The 22,774-nt window shown below is 41.7% G+C and overlaps 1 protein-coding gene across 2 annotated transcripts in view; it reads right to left on the bottom strand.

Annotated features, from left to right (window-relative positions):
* The window catches only part of tln2a (talin 2a), a 50,345-nt gene that overhangs the window by 25,051 nt on the left and 2,520 nt on the right, over positions 1-22,774 (bottom strand). For both annotated transcript variants that reach the window (XM_037247433.1, XM_037247432.1), the window contains exons 2-17: positions 11,668-11,729; positions 6,921-7,076; positions 6,633-6,730; positions 6,062-6,191; positions 5,693-5,845; positions 5,422-5,564; positions 4,199-4,326; positions 4,056-4,119; positions 3,864-3,968; positions 2,686-2,841; positions 1,999-2,100; positions 1,449-1,525; positions 809-989; positions 522-635; positions 300-408; positions 2-210 (exon numbers count right to left, since the gene is read on the bottom strand). In XM_037247433.1, coding sequence (XP_037103328.1) covers positions 2-210; positions 300-408; positions 522-635; positions 809-989; positions 1,449-1,525; positions 1,999-2,100; positions 2,686-2,841; positions 3,864-3,968; positions 4,056-4,119; positions 4,199-4,326; positions 5,422-5,564; positions 5,693-5,845; positions 6,062-6,191; positions 6,633-6,730; positions 6,921-7,056 — 1,905 coding nt within the window. In that variant the 5' untranslated portion in view covers positions 7,057-7,076; positions 11,668-11,729. The remainder of the gene's footprint in view (position 1; positions 211-299; positions 409-521; positions 636-808; positions 990-1,448; positions 1,526-1,998; positions 2,101-2,685; positions 2,842-3,863; positions 3,969-4,055; positions 4,120-4,198; positions 4,327-5,421; positions 5,565-5,692; positions 5,846-6,061; positions 6,192-6,632; positions 6,731-6,920; positions 7,077-11,667; positions 11,730-22,774) is intronic.

Raw genomic sequence — 22,774 nt, forward strand, 5'->3', positions numbered from 1 at the left:
CCTCTCCAGAGGCAGGCTCCACGGCTTTGAGCAGGTCAGACACGGCCCCCGCCAGCGTCCTGGCAGCCTTCATCAGGTCGTTGCCGCCGCCAACCTCGTCCTCCATGAGAGCGGCCAACAGCTTAACGCCCTTTGACATCTCAGTCAAGTTAGACGAGATGGTTGTGATGGCGCAGCCCACTGCCGTGTAGTCCGTGTCGGTCGGGTCGCCTGGTGGGGAGAAATGATCGAGGACTTAAATAGTGACGTTTTCTTTAGAAAGACCGCAAAACCAAAAAATAAAAATGGCGGCTACTGACCTGCAGTGAGGTTGACGACGGAAGCGGTTCCTGCGGTGATGGCGTCAACCTGAGAGTGGATCTCGTGTTTGGATTCGTCCATCTTGTTCTGGATCCAAACTTTGGAGGCCTGCACACAATGTCAATACAATTTTATTTATACAGGGAAGCTATAACAAAACGCTTCACATTTAGCAATGGGACAACCACAAAGATAGTGAAAACACAAATGAATGAACATACCATGTCCTGTCCTAGTGGAGGCAGGTCGTCGACCTCTCCCAAATCAATCTGAGCCTTCTGCACGGCCTGCATGCTGGTGTTGATGGTTCCCATTAAAGCTTGCTGGGCTGAACTCTGCACAGGAAAAATAACATCTTTTAAATAAACAGTCTTGCTTTGAGACAGTTTTGTCAAGTCTGCCTCAATTTAACTCAATTTCTCTGGAATAGCAATTTTTCAGCTTTTTAAAAAAGACATTTTTGGCTCGTGTCTCTCATGTTAATTAATTGTGGAGAAACTTTTCTTACCAGCGGTGGCATGTGTCCACGGTGCATCTGACCCATAGTGATCTGCTGCTGAGGAGACGGCATGGAGCCCACGCTGAGCGACTCGGTGCCGATGGAGCCGGATCGGATCACTCCGGGCAGCGCCACAGAGCCGTGCTCCGCCCGGCCCACGCGGTTAAACTGCTGTTGGAGGATGGTGGACCTGAAGGTCCGAGCGGCATTGGTTAGCATCACACATCATAACAAGAAAAATGAGATGGCCTCGATGGGAAGCTGAAGCTCGGACTGGAAAATGAGCTTGCACGTCTAATCAGGAAATGTTTGGATGGAGCTTGCGCTTTCCCAGTGCTGCAAAATTTCCTCTGGAGATTATCTCCCACGATAAAATCCAGAGGAGGAAGCGCTGGTGTGGTGAAATGAAGTCCTGGAAGATAGATGCGTGAACTGTGCTCCAATTTGGTGTGGAGGAGGAAATTGGAAAAAAGAACTCAGTGTGTAATATGTTGTTTTTGTAACACTAGAATGCAATAACATTGTGTTGTTATAATAACACCATCATGGCACGGCTGATAAACTTGTACATACAGGGAAACCAAGAATGTAGTTCCTTCTTAATTGAACTGGCTCGAATTAAATATGTTATTATTTTGCTGTTACTTACTTTTTAGGCGATACAGATTCTTCAAGCATGGTTGCTTCCTCGTCACCTTCCAACCCAAAACGATCCTTGCTTTGTTTCTGTACAGTGGGGATAAAAAATATGCTCTTTGAGTTCTTTTTTTTTTTTAATTATATACAGTATCCAGATTTGACTTAGCAACACTTGGAAAATAAGTACTACTATTAAAAACGATGAAATGTCCCCTACTCGGCACAAATAAAAAACGAGATATTTGCGTTTTATTACATTTGCCTACAACTGACAGACAAAATTAAATAATTGATATGATCAAGGGAAACAAGAATTCAAATAAACAAATCAATCAATCAAATAAACAAATCACTAAATAAATAAATAAAATTGCCCTTACACTCTGACACTTTTAGATTACTTTTGTAAGGAAGAGTAGGAAATTATTGCCAAGTGAGGACAGGTGATAATATCCCAAATATCGAGAGAAAAAGGTGCTTCGACATATCGCTTGCACACAAATTAGATGTTATCTTTCTCTGAAGGATATTGTTTGATCGCGTGGAGATAAACGCCTCACCTTTTTCAGAATGATGTCGATGTAACCCGCGATGAGCTGCGAGATCTGCTCGCCTTCGGTGGTCTGCACCGAGTAGTAGCTCTCCTGGTACTCGCCAAAGTCCTGCACAAAGACAAACACAGTAACGTCAATTCTTTAAGCTTTGACCTTAGAGAAAACCAGAAGCGAGATCCAACCCAAAGCTAATTAGCAGTTCACAAGGCAGCAAAGTAATCCCAACCATCTGAATTAACATCATAAAAAGGGAAACCAGGTGGGTTGCTTCTGCATAAAGTCATCCGTGTTGCTCATTGACTTGTGGCCGCACACGCACGGTGGAATATCGATGAGTGAGGAGAGGCGTTCAGTCAAACAAGCGCACGAGGGAATTTAAGAAGCGAGGGAAACGCTCGGGTTGACTGAGCTCCCGGAGTGCTGATTCATCAACAGAGAGGCACGGCCAAGTGTGCTTCGGGGTGAGGGCAAACGATGAAAAAAGACAAACGCTGCGTGCAGGAGAACGGCACTAAATATAAACGCAATTTCTGGTGTGGAACAAATTATAGACAGCAGAGTCCAAGTTTCATAATCAGTAAAATAATAAAAATGATTTCCAAATCTACTTCATGAACAGAATTTCTGAGTCTCTGTGTGGTGTGAAATTCTATTTCGTCCCGCAAATTCCAAACTATTTGCCTTCAATCTTACCAGGGTGAAGCTCTTGGGCGAGGCGGCCCACCTCTTGACGGTGGTGAGCGGCCACTCTTGCACCACATCTTTGGTCTTCTCGTCCACTCTCATCACAGATTCTTTGGTGATGCCCAGGAGGCGTGGCACTAGCTTGTTCTTGCTCTTCATCTTCTCCTGTGTTAAAAAAAAAAAAGTCTGTTAGCTAGTTGTCGACGTGGGGTCGGTTTTTGTATTTGTGTTTGGCAATGCGTTCATCTTACAACAGCTGGAGCAGCACACTGGATTTGTCATTACTAAGATTCTATGAGAAGAAAACGCAAAAAAAGATTCGGCGCAGACGGTAAGCAGATGGACAGAACGTGACGGTCCGTGACGTCGGGTCACTGGGGTCCACTTGTGTAAAAGTTATGGCGGGAATGTCAGTTGCGTGGAATCTCGAGGGGGTTACAAGGTTGGGGGGGGACTGAAGGCAGGGCTATTTTTAAATGCCTCTGCTCTGTCGGATTACACTCAAGGCGAACCCCAAATGACAAAGGTCGAGCGGATTCCACATGAAAGCCGAGACGAGGCGGAGAGGCGAACGTTTGAGATTTACGTGTTTCGCGATTAAAGTAGAAGCAGTGCATATGGATGAATGAGTATTTCCTGTCGATAGTTTTTGATTTATTAACAAGGATTTGCATTTTTACGATGGACTTTTTTTGCACAGGTTTAACGAGTTCTGTTTGATAGCAATGGTGGTATCGTAAAATACAAAAAAATTCCTATTAAAGTTTAGAGCATTATATGTCACGTCTTATTTGGGAATTAATTTTAATTACCTTTAAATACTTCATTTGATCTCATTCTAAAAAAAAATAAAAATACACAATTCATTATTTTTGGTATATTGGATATTAGTTTTACTGGTTTTCACAGCGAGCGTGAGGGAAATGACCAATGGGGATATTTGTTACAGGACATGAAAGGAAAGGAAAAAATTGAAGTGAACCTTAGACACTTGCTGGGTAATTTTCTTCAACTCCCTTTTTATCCACTGAAATCCAAAAAGCTCCACAAGTAGATGTCACTTGGGAGATAAAAGGCTTCCACTTTATATTTTTTTTTGGTCTTTTCTCAATTAACTCAAATGCAATAAGAAAGTAGAACCAGAGGCTAGCTTTTTCATCTCTTGAATCAAATTATTGAGAGCCCACCTTGACCAAGAAGAACGACACTCCGTAAGTCCGTAGAGACCTCGCCAGTTTGACGTACTTCACTTTGGCTTCGATCTCTGTCATTTCTCCGCAGTTTTTGTGTTCCTGGAAGTGACATCACAGCTTGATGTAACTTCTGGAAGATTGGTTGAGGGTGGAAAACCTCCTCAATAAGTAACCACATAGCCTCACCTGAAATATTTTCTTCTCAGATGCTCTTTGCTTTATGTATTCTTTGGGAAGAAACTCCTTCAAGCTACAAAGATTTGAAAAGAAGAATCAGAAATTGTGTTTGGAGGAGAGACAAATGAGGGCAAGGGAGTTTCGTTACGTACTCCAAGAATCCAGGTTTGTGTTTGTGCTCGATGTAAGGTCCAAACTGGATCTGAGCCTGGATGCCGCCAAACTCGCCGGCCTTGTCGAAGGACACTGGGTGTGAACCATTCAGAATGTCATCTCGAGCCTGAAAAGAAAGAAAACTCCATCAATGTTAATCCCCGTGGTTAATACGCAATGCCAAAATGACATCCATTAATGGGGGATTAATATTAAAGTGGAACGAGGGTGATAAAATGGCAGCTTAGCTGTCTATATCGAGTAACTGCATAGGGTAGGGAGAGACAACACTAACACCAATCAAAAATTCTGCCTTCAGTCAACCTTACCTTGCATTTTATTCACATATTAGACTTGTTAAGTCCGGAGTCCCTCAAGGTTCTGTTCCTTGCCCATTCCTGTTCATTCATTTTTTCTCTCTGAGCGTTTCGCAGTCTTTCTATTTGTTTATCATTCAGTCAAGCTATCCATCAAGATAGTACATTTGGACAAAATCTCAAATGAAAAATCATATTAAACATGTTCAGATGTTTCTATCTTGGGTAACTACGGTTTTAATTTGATGATTTTAGGTAGGGAAATCAGTAGCTAAGTTCAATACAGGATACGTAGATGTTTGACAGATACCACGTTTTGCAGATTGTTTTCATATTATTGAAACCAGCCCCCTGTCCCCTTTCATGATTGATGGCCACAAGTAAAGAGTTAATAAAACTTCACTGGATTTCCTCAAGATGACCTCACCGGCTTCTTAAAAGCGAGTCAACCCGCATGTAATCGCTTACAGTGATTCTGCAGAGACTTCTAAGCAGAACCAGATCCCCGGCCCCACATTACTAGCTGTTCTCGACTTCTTACAAGATCCAGCTGACAAAGTGCGAGGTACTCCATGACCTTGCCCCCTGGCTACAGTTCAGGCCTCCTTGTTCCACATTCCACTTTAAGACCCACTGCTACTATCTGAATATCCCCTTTCCATAGAAGTGAATACAAAATATACAGAATCATCTTCTGGTTTGTTCATTGTTGGAGTTTAATAAATAAATAAAAACATTCATTCATGTGCTGTATGGCACGACCTCCAAATTACGTGATGTCTTAATTTTTACATAATGAATGAAAAATGTTCAAACTGTCGCCCATCAGAACCAATCAAAGAGACGGGCAAGATTAATGTATATATATCTGTAAATGTCTAAATGTGTTTGACTGGGGGCCTAACCTGCACATAAAGAAGATTGAGCTGGACCGGATCTCTGGAGTCAACGTTTTGGTCCGAGTAGAAGAACTTGCGTCGCAGCAGGAGTGTCTCGCTCTCTTCCACGCCTTGTTCCCTGAAAGTCCTGCTGTGGTCCAGCCAGTTCACTAGCAAAATAATTCGCATTTTCACAAGCCATTGATACGTTTTACTATTCATATGTATTATTATTACATTTTAGATGATGGCAGATTCTATTTTTTAAAACAAGGATGAGCAAAAGCTGGGAACTCACAGTCGTCGTCAGTGTGCAGTTTGGCTTTGAGCTTCTCCATCTTTCTCTCATCACGCAGCAGCGTTCTGTCCTTCTTCAATGTTCCCATCCCTTCCTCTTTCTTCTCCTCCGCCGTCTCCTGGATCAGCGAGTACTCCTCATAGTTGGTGATTCCTTCAGGGGAAAGAGTCATCGCCATGCCTTAGATACGTCATCTTAATATTAGATGAGTTTTTGGGATGTTTTTATTGCTTTTGGGCAGTCATGCAAACAATCTTTACGGATATTATAAAAAATATATTTTTATCTCTGCATCCTCAGGCAGTATGGGAGCAATGTGGTTAGCTCGTCTGCCTCATATAGTTCTCGAGTTTGAGGTTTGAGTGGTACCTATTCTACTGCATATGGTCACAAGCAGCTCCCCGACTGTCTTGGAGTCATCCACCATGATGGTTTTTACAGCCCCGTCCAACATTTTGATTTTCTGGGGCCTCTGCTTCTTCTTGTATTCAAGAATGTCCTGCGATGTGAAAGAGGGGTGAACACAAAGATAGGAGAAAGGGAGGGGGGGGGGGGTGAAATGAAATAGCGATGAAGCACAGAGCGAGACCGAATGTGCCCGCGGAGGAAATGATCAAATGGGTCCAGGTTTTAGCGGGGCTGAGACGAGCGAATAGAAAGCACAAAAAGCGAATTTAGCGGCTGCCTATCACAGCCCGACATTTCCGTTTGGTTCAATTACAACGAGGAGAGATTCGATGCGGAAAAATTGGTCACAGTCACGCATTACACCTTTGGTGCATTTCAAATTCACTTTATATGCAGTGACTTTAGATAAGTTATTTTTACATTTTTATTTTTTATTTTCTGAGAATTATAATTAAAATGAATTAAAAATAATTAAATTAATTTAAAAAAAAAAAACACACACACACACTCATATATAAACTGCAATATTTACCCCATTGCGAAGCATGTAGTAGTCAAGTGCCCTGCCAGATTCCAGCCAGATGCCTTTTCTGGGGTCTTCATCAGACAGGAACAGACCATAATCCGACGCTAGACCACAAACATGAGGATTTTAGTGTAAACTACAAGCCACATTGAGACCAAACTTCCTTTAAAATCACAAATGTTCTTAAAAAAATGACAAATAAATCATTGCTCTTTATTTTCACTCTGTGAAATAAAATGGTGTTCCAATACTTTTGTCTCACGTCAAGCGAGTTCACAGTTCCGGTATTCTCACCCTGTCCGGTCTGCGCCTCGGGAACTCTCTCGCGTATGATCCTGCAGGCGTCGTAGACGGCCGTGGATGGCTCGAACTGCATGGTCTTGACCACGTTGCAGTGGCGCACGCAGATTTTCAACGACAACACCACCATCTTGGCCAGCGGGGTTGCAGCTACACCAAAGCAAGGAGAAAATTCTAATCAGCCCAAATATTAATATTTGGTCTTGTTCAAGAAAAGCTGCCAATATTTCAGTTTGGATCTGCCTAACAGCATCTCTTCCATATTTAACAGAAATCATTTTCAAACATTCTAACAAAGGATCTCCTGTCTGGATAGCAATGAAGGAGGCGCAGGATTCCTCTGTGTCTGAGGTTAGAGGTAAAAGGTCATTATGGATGAGCCGCAGAGGAAAAGACACAGACAGGCTTCTCTTCTGGCCCGTCTGGCTCCTGACCCTGACTCACACGTGGAGAATTTGCTTCCTATGTGATATGTGTTCGCACCCGGGGCAGAAGGTGTCGCTCCGCCGCCCATTCTTGACTGCGGGGAGGCGATGTGAATACGACGAGGTATTTTAAGGATTACATCGGCCTGAGTAATGTCGTTAAACATCGTTCGGCGTGTGCATGAACGTGGCTCACCGATATTTTAAAATGAAATAAAAAAGTGCGATGATTAATAATAAGGAGTCAGTAGCACAAAGCCTCGCTCGTCTCCCAACCCACCAGTGACACCTACACTGTTTTATCTGCTGCAGCCTCACGTAAGCGTATCATGCCGAGCAAGCAATCTGAGCCGAGACTCTGACAAAATGAATAACAATACAAATGCAAAAACATAATAAAAGCAAAATCAACTAAGATTATTCTCATCGTAATATAATACAGTTACAAGACAAAAACATTTTGCAGACCCAATTCCCTTTCTAACAGAGTGCCGACGTGAGTCCTGACATGTAAGCAGAGACAGAAAGCAGGAGCATGCAGCCATTGTTTGATAGATCGATGATGCAGAGCACACCCAGACCTTATTACTGTAACATGGCCTCTAATCCAATAATAGCACGGCCCACAAGTCAGCAGTCCCAGCCAGGCCAGAAAGCATCAACTTCATATTTGGCAATGGGCATGTCGCTAACCTAGTTTGTGCAAATGAACCAGGCTGGAGCATCGTGATAATTAGTCCATCTGCCTTCTCTGGTTGGCCGATAAATTAGTTTCCTCGTAACAACTGCGTTTTTCCAGAGAGCAGATGTGCGGCATATTATTGCTGGCCTCGGGTAACGCCCACTTGGCCAGGAAAGAAAGATAAGAACTCGCTGTAGGATGTGCAACAGGTTTTACAGGAGACAAGAAAATTACAGCAAATGGTTTCATGATGACGAGTTTCTTGAGATCTTGAAACAAAGGAACGAAGGAAATGATCCGCTTCACAGCTATTGTGAACTACTTCCAAAGAGATATTTTTTTAAAGTATCGGTGGATGGTATTGGCAGCCACCGGGAGTCCTCGATACCTTAAATTTAGGTCTGAAATCTATAAATTATACCAGTGATCGCCCATCCCAAGCCATTGATTTACAAAAATCTAAACACCTGTCTGACCTTTCATATTGTCGTGCACAGAATGTAAACAAACATCTGACTAAAAAAAGATCGAAACAGTCGGTTTGCTCAGTCGCAAACATGTCCGCTCCATTCAGATTCACACATAGTCCAAATCTATATGTCCACTCACATCTGGTGTAAACATTTGTCTCATCGATTCACAACACAGAGACGTGGTGTCAACCTGTAGGTCCGGCCAATGTAAACATCTACACACAAACAAGATCCATTCCTACATTTGTATCAGAGCCAACTGAACTCAGAAGGATATTTGTCACATTGACCACATTCTTGCGCAAACTACTCGATGAGAATGAGCCAGATGTATTCTACAGCCAGTGTTTGTTCAAACACAATATAAACACGACACATTTCATCCCAAACAGTTCTATTTAGGCTATCATTTGAAAAAGCCCACTTTCAAATTGTTTTATTATTATTATGATATCTTTTTTTTTTTTAAAAGTCAAGGTTTGACATCCTGCTTTTCGTTCAGTATTCATGACTTGACTTTAATTCACAGCAATACTGGACACATTTTTAAAGATTCATCAGAGCACAACATATTGGTCTCTAATGGTTAGCTCTAGGGTGTTTTTGTTGTTGTTGTTTTGCCTTTGTGTGCACATAAATGAGGAAGACTGAGGCAGGTGACTGGGTGGGATCTCATACAGCAGGCAAACAGTTGTTAAACACTCCCTTTAAAATAACACAGCTTGAACATTCACCACCATCCACTTGTCTCCTGTTTTTTTTCCCTCCCGAATCATCATTTCACTGGGAACGACAGGAAATCGAATTAGTCAAGCCTCTCGACCACAAGAGGAAATCTGCTTGAGATTTAAATGCAAACCACAGTTGATCTTTTTGGCACGTTGATCAATATCGGGCCAAATTTCAACCCTAAGTAAGATTACAGGATGTAAACATCTGCACAAACATTCGTCATGATATAGGCGCAGGTTCAGTGTTGGTTAAGTAAGTAAACAAAGTTTGGCTACATATGGCGAATTCTCATGTCTCATATATAGGTCAGCGCTGGAATGAGTCACAAAACAAACACTAATTGTGCTCCTGACCCGCAAAATGGAGATAGACAAACAAATGTCATGTCAAGTGCACCATTAAGGGAACGTCACACTATTGTGCTCTGCTTTTGCTTACAAAAGGAAAGTGAGGCTTGGACTGGTTAAGGAAAATGACAAGATGGATAGGTGGAAAAGAGAGCGGAAGGAGGAGGGAATGTTAAGTACGTATTTACTTTTAAAGAGCTTTGTTTAAATACCAGACACGTCACACTTAACAAGCTATCAGGTCATGTAAAGGACTAGAATAAATTAATAGAAATTCATTTTTCCAAAAAAAAACTAGATGAACTCAGAGATTTGGACTATAGGGACCTCAATGACTCGTTTGCTATTTTAGAAGCTTTCTTGTAAGCATGATAGCCACGCGGACAAGTCTGCCAAGCAGGCCAATGCTCGTCGTCCGCAAGACCTCAGAGGAGCAGGTGATTCAATAAACGGGAGTCTGCCAGTTGCTGTCATGTTCGTGCCGTCGCATCACGGCTAAGGATAGTCACCAAAGTCAGACGGTTACCCGATCCGCCGACTCATCCGTCGTCGCAGTGTCCTGCTGCACTGGTAATTGCTCCCAGTGAGCAAGACTTTGCTGTCTCAGTGTCGGCTTGTCACTGACGATGTGGAGAAATATCCTTATTCGTGGAAAGCAAATCTTCCTCAAGGGACTATTGCATGATTTCAGAACAATTTGATGCATGGTTTTGGAAAAATAGCCTGCAATATTTTTATAACTTTTGCCACAATTAATATATTTATAGTACTAGTACTGCCAACCACCAAAATATTGCAAATACAAGTAACAGTGCGAAGTCTCATGAGACACTTTTTCCCCCCTTTGCCCAAATTAGGTAAGATTAGGGCTCATTTTTTAAATAAAGTACCATTGTAACACACATCAACAAGAAAGAGGCCAACTATGAGTGTTTCAATAATGAGACCAATGTCAGAACAAAGAAAAAAATTCCATCAAACTCTAATTAGGTCCTTGTCAGCCCTTTAGGAGCGGGGCTAAAAAAAAAGTGTGTGTGTGGGGGGGTGGTAGGTGGAGAGCCGGTGTCAGCATTTTTAACATGGTGGGTCACATCAAAAGGATCCTACATTTAACTACCCCCCAAGTGCTTAAAGCTCACATCTGGGGAGGGGTGTCCATGCAGTGAAGCCAACTGGGGACAAACACGTTACGCTAGCTCATTAAAAAAAACAAAAAAAACATTGCAAAGCGGAGATGCGCCGCTGGAACGCCAACCTCATCTGCGGCGCAGAACCAGATGCTGCCACTTAATTGGCCTGTGAAAAGCCGAGTCAGCTTATAAAGGTCTGTCGTCATGGAGTGACGGAACTCAAATATTTTCTGATTTCATGTTAGAGGTAAAATGAGACCTGTACACACTTCAAGATGATTTAATATTCTTGCGGGAAAGAACAGCAGAACTTTCTCTTCTATGTCACGGCCCATTATCTTCACCAAACATGAACTATGCTCTATCTGACTACCATTGTTTTTTCCTAGCCCAGGTAAATGGTCTTGTCTGACTTCATCATCCTCTGATTTAATCAAACAGGACCTATGACCTCAATCGCAAACATACCGTATTTTCCGCACTATAAAGCGCACCGGATTATAAGGCGCACCTTCAATGAATGGCCCATTTTAAAACTTTGTCCATATATAAGGCGCACCGGATTATAAGGCGCACTGTCGGCTTTTGAGAAAATTTGAGGTTTTTAGGTGCGCCTTATAGTGCGGAAAATACGGTAATCAAATGGCAACTCAGCATGAATCACATTTACAAAAACTCATACAACACTAGAGATAGCAAAAAAAAGCCATCCAAGCCAAAACAAAAAATATACCTAGTAACCATTTGCAAAAAAGGTGAGATTCAAAGAGTAGTTTCACTGGAGAAGAGCTTTAATTCACATCAATTAGCTTCATGTTACTATGGCAACCCTCAGACAATGGCTAAAATAAGCTCTCTTTACCTCTGCAAATTAAATCAACCAAAATACGCCTTCCATGTGTTAGTTGCACACTCTCGAGAGTGATGACAGGTGCTAACAAGCAAAACTTACCTTATCGCTGGAAAGGAAAAGGCCGCCTTCCTTCCTTGTGTGCGTTGCGCTGATCTTCACAGCTGAAACGACAAACAGTGGACTTTGAGATATCGACCCGCACACGTCGAGTCGTTAAATAAGCAATTTGAATGCAAATTCTTCAATGAAGTGACATTTTGTGACAATTAAAAGCGGCTTCATCGAGTGAGGCAGTGTTAACACTCGGGATAAAAATGGGTTGATGCCAATAAATTCAGTCTGTGCGGCACTTATGAAAAAAAATCGTCCCATCGTGCTTTAATGGTGTGATGTTAGACTAAAGGGCATGATGGAAATAAACATTGTTCGGCCGTCACCTCTTTGTGGGATCCATCGAGCGTTAATAGGTTGACATTCTATGTCCAAAAAAGGATGGCTAGATATTTTTTATATATAATTACTAATAAAATGCATGATTTTAACATCACATATCATAATTGTTCATATTTACAATATTCTATTCATTTTAAAAAAATGTGTGCACTCTGCATCATCTAATCTACAAAAAGTAAACATTTATTTATTATTCCCCTTTAATCTCTTATTATTGTGATTATTTATATCGAATATGATTGTATTTTTATCATTATTAGAGAAACACATACAGGAAAACAGGTAAAACGTCTATAACATAATTTTACCAGATTTCACATTAATGATAATTTTCTTTTTTGTTGCTCTTTTTTTTACTTTGTTGCTTTTTTTTTTATACAAAATAACAGTGATTGCTAGGATCATCGGAAGGTAGCTAATGACTTGGGGCAGTAGTGTAGTCAGTATCAGTGACAAACTGCACTATCCATATTTCTCTACATGACTGATGGAGGACAAGAGAAACGCTCCGAAGGTGACTCAATATAGGAAAAATGAAATGAAATCCACCGGTGTGATCAATGATGCAAAGCAGCACGCCAAGGCACTCATTTTTTTTCCCAAAGCATGCAGGGGGGTGGGCATTTTATTTTCATGATGCATGATCTCATTTGACGTAGCTTCCAAATCACATTAGAAAGGGGCAGCTTGGAACAGCTGCATGAGATGACACCATGCCGCTAACCGCTAAGCTAAACCCGCCTCCTCCCGACTGGGCTGGGCTAACCTCATCTCCCCGAGTGTCACTTAGTCACAGGAAGTCGGCTTATTTTTCCTGCAGTCACTGACTCACTTTTTGGGTTGTCTACAGGAGGTCAAATGATGATTGTCTGCCACGCAATGATGAATGAATGGGGGAAAAAATGTTGGAGTGGATACTACAGGGGATGACATTCCTTGATATGCTGCAGGGATTGTAAAGAGGTGGAAAGTTTCTGGACAGTTTCAGTGGAAAGATGAAAAAAGGGTGGTCGTGGAAATATTTCAATTTGTCTATTAACAAACACAAAGATTTTGTTTGGTCATAATGATAGGATTAAGCAGACACCCGTGCAAAATAGAGTCCCTTGCCTACAGTTCTAATTTTTGGCTTCACTTGATCATATGAATAAAAACAACTTTTACAGGAACAGTCTGAAGATACAAAGTTATGTGAAATGCACTCATTAATATTCCATCTTCATAAAAAGCCTTAGAGGATGGTGTCCTGAGGATCAAAACCACATTCGAGGAAAAAAGGATCCCTGGAAAGTGCAGAAGACATTGTGATGAAGAAACGCTAATCCTGCTCACTTTTGCCTTCGGGAAAATCAATGTGAGCATTCCACACAAAGAGAGAGCGAGAGATAGAGAACGAGAGAGAAACCTTATCTTGAGCAACTTCACAGACATTTTGAATTCCTGAGGGAGTTTGCTTCCAAAAGCAAAACGCTGAGGTTAGGTAACAAGAAGCAAGCGGCAAAAGAAAATTAACAAGCAATAGAGGGTTGATCACAATTGGGGGGAGGGTCTCCATAGGTGGAGCGCAGGGGTTAATGCTCGAGATCCAAATACACCTCATGGGAATTCACTGCGCAGACAATCTTTGCAAGAGCTCAGACAACACGGTGCCCCCTTTGCAAAAAATAAATTGGGAAATGTCCCCCACTAAGTGTGTGACGGGGGAGTATGTCTGGCTCAAGGTGGGTCTCAGCATCCTGACACCATTACCGCAATTCATCGCTGACAGGCTTGGAGGTCAGATTTCGGGAGACAGAATATGACAAAATGACTTTTGAAGTAGTTGGGTCTGTGGAGTGCCTGACCACCCATCAAGTGTGAAATTAAGAGTGAACTATTCCATCTTTCCATCCTACTCATGATGTGACTCGCTAGGCTGGGTGGAAATCCGGAGCCACCTTCAAGTGGCGGCTGAAACAAAAGCATTGCAATCTTCACCTTTAAAAAAATATCAAGATGCAATGATGAAAATCTTCTTCATAAATTCTAATAGAATTGTATGGCGGCATTCAACATTCAAACCATCATACAACTACAGAATAGTATCCAGCAGAGCTTCATTTTTATCCTCATCACTATTTAACCCTTTTTCCAGAGAGTTGAGGACATCTGGAGTGCAGCTGTTGCTATGCATCAAATGCTACACACACACATACATACACACTTACTCACACACACAGTTGCAACATAATGGCATCAGCAGCAGAGGTTACGGGGTCAGGAGCCTTGTGTCCAGGCACACTATTTAATCTGCTCCAGCTACAGACAATCTGTGGAAATCAAACAGAATGCTCTCACTAAAATAGGCAGAGAACACACATGCATGCAAAATAAAGTGCCGCTTGTGTTTCTTCTATACAAGGCAACCAACCATTTGACACTCTTGGGACAGCAAAGATTGTCGCTGATTCGTGTTGCGTTGTGGAGGACGTTTGTGTGTGCGTGTGTGTGTCTACGAATTCAATTACAGCCTCTCAGTTCCTATTCTGTCTAATTCAATGAATGGAATCAACCCCAAAATGTCTTTGTAATCATATTTTCAGTGCAGCCCAACTCGTTCAAACGCATGATTAATGTTTTGTTTGTGGAATATCAATTAAACTAGCAAAACCCACCTGTTTATTTTCATCTTATGGGACGGCCATTTTGCCACTTGCTGGCAACTGAAAATGACATCACAGTTGCCGTCTTAGGTCACAACAAATCACGACTCAGCTTCAGAAAAACTAATGTTATTGCAGTTGTCCATAGTAACCAACATAAACATGTCGAGTGTCTGTAAACAAAAGGGACAAAAATGATCATCCCCTTGGTTACCATGTTTTGTTTTGCTTTGGGGTTTTTTACATTTCATATGACTCCCATTGGTCAAAAATGTGCTATTACAACAAAAGTACATTGTTAGAATTCAAATGACATGATATAAGAAATATGTGCACAGCCTTTCATTTCGTTTAAAAGCTGAATTACAAAAAAAGGAAGGCTAAATAGCCAAAACAAAAGGAGAATCAAAGGGAAGCTTTCTAGCCTCAAAGCAAATCATAACTACATATTACAGAGTGATTTATATCTAAAAGATTCGTCCTGCGAGGCTATGATACGTTGGCAATGTTCCAGTCTCACAATAATAAATAAAATGATGAATCGCAGGCATCACCAAATGAGAAAAGGCTGTATGGGAAATATAAATGAGTTTTACAGATCAAATAAATTGCTGTTGAATAGGATGGATTAGGTCTGCAGACATGTTTGTGTCTACATACCGGCAGCGAGACAAATCAACTAATCACAGCACACGCTGCAAGAGAAATCATTTTATTTATCTTTCTTTTTTTATCCACCACCCAGAAAATAATGGCATTTTTCTGTTTGCCCTTGAAATGTTCAACAAATATACACGCTAAGCATGAAGGAAAAAGAATACAAACAATGGAAGGCATGTCAAGACAGTGTTTAGTTTTCCACACTGTAGAGCAGGAAAATGTAAAAACTATGCCGCACTGAACGTATCATTCCAATGCCAACAAAGAATGGCAACGAGGCTGTTGTATTCCCATCTCTGTAAAAAAGACACATTTTTGTCTCGAAGAATGTGCCTCACTTAAAAAAAGTACAGCATAACAGCTAAATGCTGATGCACCATGCTTGCTTTGAACTTTGTGCTCTAAACCAGAGTTTTCCAGGTTTTATATTCAATTAGTATGAAATTCAAATTGAAAGTTTAAGAAGAACCCAGGGTGACTGCAGAAAAAACACACAAACCCAAAATGTAATATGCAAAATGTTTTTCTAAAGTTTGGGACATTTTAATACTGGGTCAAAGCAGACCAGAACAATCTGGATCAAATCCATCTTGAGGACTTGAAGACAAGACAGATCCTTCCTTGTTCTGGTTCCAGCACACGCTCACTTCCATCGGCACAATCGTCAAACAACCAAGCAGCTCCATCCATCCAAATGACTGAAGGAGCATACACAGAGAGGTCGTTTCACTCCACCAGCGTCGCAGCTTTGAGCCGACCGGGCCTTCCCTCATGAACTGCCCGCCTAATCTTCCTTTGCATCTCCGCAGTAGAGAAAAGAGAGTCCTCTAATCCTCCAGACAGCTGTGACTTAGCGGACAGTCGGCCAGCAGCCATGACAAAATTCCAATTTAGTCAGCGGCTATGCATTGGCACACATTTCAATTAGAATAAACACTCTTATCATTTTTCCATTAGCAGTAGTTGCGGAAGAGGTTTTCCAAAATGGATGAGTGACTTCTTGGGTGCCACATGCAACAGTAGTGAATTTACACTTCGGAGACACCCATTCCGCCATTTCCCTCTCAACCATTGGATAACTTCTAGTTTAGTTGTAATTGAGCGTAAAAGCACTTTGGGCCCAGAACTAAATTGTGTTCAGTTGCTATAAACGGATTGTGCACGCTGTTGGCAACAGGTGGAAAAGTAAGATTAAAAGAGAGCTGATGGTTTTTATTCTGGGTGAGCACTGCAAGCGCAAAATGAGGTGTTATGTGATGGAATTGGAAGTGTTAGTTGATGAGAAACAAACCAGGGGCAATTCTAGGATCAGAAGTTTGGAGGTGTTGACAGTCTGTGCGCCAGACAACATCCGATGGAGGGCGGGCAAACTTTTTTTTTCGCGGGCCGCATTGTAGTCATAGCTTCTTTCGGAGGGCCATTATGACTGTCAACCCAAATAAATGTATGAGTACCTCATATTATATACAGTAAAAGCTACAAAACAAACTGACAAATAACTCGTTTTCAAATCAGACGAGTAAAAACTGGTCAAATATTAAAAAAATAAAAGATATGATTAAAAATGAAGACAATTTGGAATTCTAGTAATGACACGAATTTGATGTACAATTTGTCTTCGCGGGCCACATAAAATGATGTGGTGGGCCGTATTTGGCCCCCGGGCCTTGAGTTTGACACCTGTGGGTTAGCGCTTCATGTCTCAGACTCTCCAGAAATTTCCAATAACACAAAAGCCCCAAGATTTGTTCTTCATTGCTAAATTAAAGAATTATTTGCCAATTTCCCCCCTACAGCAGAAACCCAACCAGGACTTCCAAAATGAATCCAGCTGAATTTGGACCACTTGTTGGAAACATGGCTATGGTTTTTACAAAATCCAATTGCTACAATGAGAGCAGGTCAGAACCAATGACCAGTTTCCTGTCTTTCAGCTACCAACTGGAGTGTTTCACTCAAGTGGCCACTTCAAACTAAGAACTTGAGAGGCTAAAACTCTCCGGAGTACTTAAGTCTATTGTGGGCAAATGATACAAGGAGCTCATTCTTCACAGATAAAAAAAAATGTTGATTATACAAAACAATGGTGAATATCTACTGTTGCAAAAAAACACTCCAACTCTCAAGGCCGGTGCTAGTCCAGGCCGTGGCTCAGGAGACACTTGAGAAATGGAGCAAAACAACACGAGAGGTACACCAACTTCAGGCCTATTGTGGATGAACAATCCAGCTCGGACCAAGCCCCAGTTCCTTCAACTCCACGAATGAAAGGCTCTTTCTCTTGAACTCTTTTATAACCGAGCAACTGCCACTTTAAATCCTCTGCTTTGCTTTGCATGTCACCTGTTACAATGGCCAGGAATAGAAAATATACCTGCTTTAGAGCTGGGAGATCATTTGCAGAGGATTTAAATAGCAAATGAGTGAGGTTTGCATTTGAAGGGACAAGTTGGACAATACGGAATATGAGCCAATAGAGTACACAACAGAGGTGGCAGGACAGGGCCCCAAAGGCGGATCATCTTCGGTAGGTGTGGAAGCAGCTGTCACCCAATACACTGAAGAACGGCCTTGGATGTAACTTAACCATATGACGTGGACTTTATTTGATGTGCAAAATGTTCAATGTCGATTTGCTCATACTGTGACTTTCTGAAAATAACATTCTTCAAGCTTCCGATTGATGGAATTGAAATCGCAACAATTAAATATTATTTATTACATTTATATAAATACACAAATAAATATAACATCTATATAAATCTTGACAACTTCTCATATATCCTGAAATAGTGCCCTCCCAGAATGAATGAATGCCGAATAATAAATAAATAAATAAAATTGCCTTTGCAGTCTAACACTTTTAAATTACCTATGTAAATAAATACATAAATAATATTGTCTTTAGAGTCTAATACTTTTTAATTACAGTTGTAAATAAATAAATTAATTAATTTATAGATAAATACTTTTCTCTCATGATATCTGATACTGCCACATGTCCTGGTAGACGTCTTCAACACAAACACTAAGCAATTTAAGGGACGTTATGGCAACTGCAAAGCTAAAACGTCACGAGACGTCGTCCGTTAACCATTCATGTGCGTGCAGATTCACAGCTGAATAAACACGCCTGATGCCTTTTTTAATCCCGCCAACTGTCTTGAAGATGAAGTGTCAACTTGCTTGCAAGCTACACGGCGGAATGGAGATTGAGAAGTCAGGGACAGATTTGAGTGGCAGAAAGAGAAAGGCCTCTGAGATAAAGATGGAAAAGAGAGAGTGGAAGAGACAGAGTGAGCAGGCTGCTACTGTTTCACTGCTTGGTCAGCAAATTGGAAAAGCAGCACCGAAGGGACGAGGAGAGCGGAATTACACGCATGCTGGAGAATGGTGGAAATGTCGCAGTTAATACAGTATGTCCATGTTAAGCCAAGCGGGTAACTCTTTGGAAACGAAAAAAAATGGCAATAATCAACAGTGTACTGGACACTTCATTAGGTACACCAAGTTGCTACTCCAGTTGCAAAGTAGAAGAGAACATGCAAATAAAAACACAGGAAAGCCAGAGGTGATTTTATGAAAAATAAATTCAGTTGGTTTTACAGAATCTTGCAAACAAAACAGACACCTCTTAGTTCTTAAGCTTAAAAGCAACAACTCGACTGAATGTGTGGGTCTGTTGCCATGCGAGCGTCCAAATCTTTCTCAGCTGGCTGTTGGCAGAGCGAAGGAGCTCATTTCCCAAAATTGATATCTACGACTTTAATCTCTGAAGCGAGACTTTTCCTCCCATTTCTCCTTTGAAATTTGTCTTTTTACCTGCTCCTCTGAGGCACATTCATCCACACGGGCAACTTCATAGTGTTAAAGTGCAGAAGCTTGAATAAGGTGGTGAAGAAACGAACAATCACAAAAATCCCATCTGCAACTTACTAACTGCCATTTAAATCACAATGCGAGAACAGCTGAAATATTTTGCAAACCAAAGCAATCGAGGAGTTAATACCTAAAAAGTGACAACTTAAATTTTGAATTCCACGACACATGTTGACCGTGGGTGGGTGAGTACAAGCCTCCCACCCCTCCTCCCTCCTTTCCCAGTAATTTCCCTAAGGGTATGCACTGCACTGGGGAGATAAGTAACCCAACTGAGGACAAGCCTGGCATTCTCGCCCCCCCCCCCTCGGGTCCATGTGAAGAGGAATGTGACAATGCAGCATTTGTCTCCTTGCCAGCTGGAGAACAAGCTGCACGAAGGCATGTTTGCATCAAACGTAAGCGTTCACAATAAGACTTCTTTACAGTGTTTCAACCCCTACTGGATTATCGCAATTCAATTTCAGGAAGTAAACAACAAGCACTCGGGGCGAATCGAATCCTTAGTTTGACACTGCGTAACAAGTTCTCGAAATGGCAGCAGTTCACGTGTACATAAATGATATCATTCAAATGCCTTCTTTGTGGTGTTCCACAGAGCAAACAAGAACCTGGGCAGGTCCGTGAGTCCGAACCACCTCCAGTTTTGACTTTCGAAGCCTGACACACAACAAATGCACCATTTCTTTGGTTGATGCTCAATTGTATTGTTTTCTAGTTTGGTCCGAACCACAAAATCAAAAACCCATCACACATCTGGCAGGATGGAGCAGGTGGATGGCGTCTTTCCAAATGCCCCTGCGAACTCTGTGGACAGGGACCACCCAAATCGAAGCTATTAGTCGACCGCTAATACGACCACATTAGCAAACATGGCCTCTTATAACATGCTGGACAAATGAAAAGCCATCTCCAGCCCCTTGAGCAAGCAACAAAGCTTTCTCAGAAGCTCTACAAAATGCCAGGAAAGGAATGTTTACAGCTCAACACTCTGAATGCTGCTTCTTCTTCGTCGTGTTCCTGACCCCACTTTCTACTCCCAGGCCTGGCAGCGTTCCATGAACTTGCCCTAAACTAATACACACAGGATTGTTTCCCTTATATAGCTCGATTCAAGTGACACAAGTCTTTGAGAGCCCATTTAAGACAGAATGATTCTGGCCAAACACCAAGTTGGGGCGCTTGGGCTGACAGAATGACTGTGTAACAGTCGTTCATTAATGGCCACTTAAAGCGCTATTTGTGGTACCGGCTGTCAGCGGAGGTTTGGATGTGTCAAGTTGGGAAGGCGGTTAAGCAAACAAAACCGTGTCTCGATGGAAAATGCTCTTTGACCGATAGTTTCTCGGACATACTGTATGAAAGAGGTTAAATGAAGTGAAAACAAAGGAGAGCAACATTCGGCGGGTTTTGCTGAATGATGACAAATTCGGAGGTTGACTTTGACACCTGATTCCGTATAGGTAACTTTAATGCGGAAAGACAACATGGGAAAAAATTCCAACTTCAATCGGCAGCAGGAAAGGGGGGTTTGATAGACATTCCAGACATTCCACATAAGTCTGTCGACCAGTAAATGGACAGTGGCGTGTTGGGCTCCCCAATAGAAGCGTGATGAAAAGTGGGGCAGTTTCCAATGAAATGACAAACATTCGGGACTGCACAAAAACAATATGCATGTAAAAAAAAAAAAAAAATCCATGATTTACAGTCAACCTCTGGATCGTTGTTAGGCACCGACAAAGTTTGCTGATGAGCTTAAAGCAATTCAAAGATGCAAACATCAGGTGAAGACTCAACTTTCACCAGGAAACCTCCGTAAATCTTATTTCAGCCTGGATCGAACAATTCCTTATACAGATAAATTTACTTAGCACACCCGCGCTAAGCAATTCATAACATGAATTGATTAATTAAATCAAAATTTGGTCAGTGTCTTGAACAGATTGTGGTGAAACTCGGGAACACCAATGTACTGTCAATTTGTCAATGGCTGAACTTGACCCTTTCCATTGGCTCACGTCCTCTGGCCTTTTTCAGAGGGGTGACACCCTTAGACACAGTTTGCCGCCAAACATTCGCAGCAAGAATCCAACCCTGTCGGGAAAACCAAGAATAGACACCCGGAGGCCGTGGGGGGGCCCAAGAGACCGATGGAAGGGGGTGGGATGCATTTCCAGCACTCCCAGCAATGTTCCCTAGGAAAGCTGCGAGTGACTCTGCAGGGGAATTCTACCAGCGGATTAGTTTCACACACCGCGGCGTCATGGCGACTAAAATACTCTGCTGACTGATTGAAATGTAGAAATTTGTCAACAAACGTGTTGAATAATGAGATGGCCATTTGTTCAGGACTTCTGGAGTTACAAGACGACGTGTATTTTTTTTTACGTTCAGCCATTCTTGGATTTAATAGCTACATTTATGAAACGTGACGTGAGTAACAAGAAGACTGACACCATAAGTGAACTTCTGAAATTCTGAGACTGTCTGCAAGCCAGTAGAAGGATCGTGAACGCCTGGTTAAGTTTCTTCCCTGGTGGGCTTGAAGGATGCAGGAAGAAGCAGCACATATAAAGCCCGGTGATATCTGAAGAGCTCAGCCTGAGGTCAAAGTGACTCTTTGGCAAAAATACCGAAATTGAGATTTATACTTAAAGTGGAAATATTGTGAAAATTCTATACAGGTGGTGTATGAAATCGAAGTGTCGTCACGCTTTAAAAATTAAAATCCAAATAAGAGCATAGTTATTTCGAGAATTTTTTTTCAAAGGCAAATAAGGATAATTCTTTTTTTGGTGTGCTTATGTATATAAATACACCCAGACAGCTAGAAGAGATCATGTGACAAATGGTTCTGGAAAGCCCATACAGAAGACGCTTGAAAGTAGCAAACTATAGCTGTCATTCAATTTTTGTTATGGGTACAACTGAAACTGTTATTTTTGTTTGTTTGTTTTCTTGACAGGTTGCTTTAAAGAGGAAGTTAACCCTGAAATTTTCTTTACAATATGTTGTATGTGCCCCCATTAGTCTAAACACGGCATTCGGATTAAAATTGTGTTCATGGAATATGAGTTATCAGCAAAATTTTTATTTGCTACTCGCTGTCCATTGAAAGTGACATCACAGTTACCAGGTCTCAGTTCACAACCAATCACGGCTCAGCTTCAGAAAACCGTTGAGCCGTGATTGGTGATGCTTTTCTTAAAAAGGAGGCCAAGACTGGAATGTTGTGATTTGACTCTCATTTTTAAGGTTACATATGCAGTGGCCGGGTCACAACCAAGTGTGACATTCTGCCCTATCAACTTGAACCAGGCCACAAATTCCTCAGTCGCCACATTGTTGACCAAATGTGACCATCTTTGAAAAAAGACAAACAAAACGACTCCCACACAAATATAACTTGCAAGTAACTTTTTATTATTATGACTCCCTCTCTCACTGTCGTGTTCTAAGTGATGAACAGTAAGGCTCATTCACTTCCTTCTCCTCAGGCTTCTTTTTAAGCAGGGCTGAAAATCAATAAATAAGCCATGCAAGACTAATGAAGAGTTACAGGCCACACC

This window comes from Syngnathus acus, chromosome 3 (assembly GCF_901709675.1).
Source record: "Syngnathus acus chromosome 3, fSynAcu1.2, whole genome shotgun sequence".
NCBI classification, from domain to species: domain Eukaryota; kingdom Metazoa; phylum Chordata; class Actinopteri; order Syngnathiformes; family Syngnathidae; genus Syngnathus; species Syngnathus acus.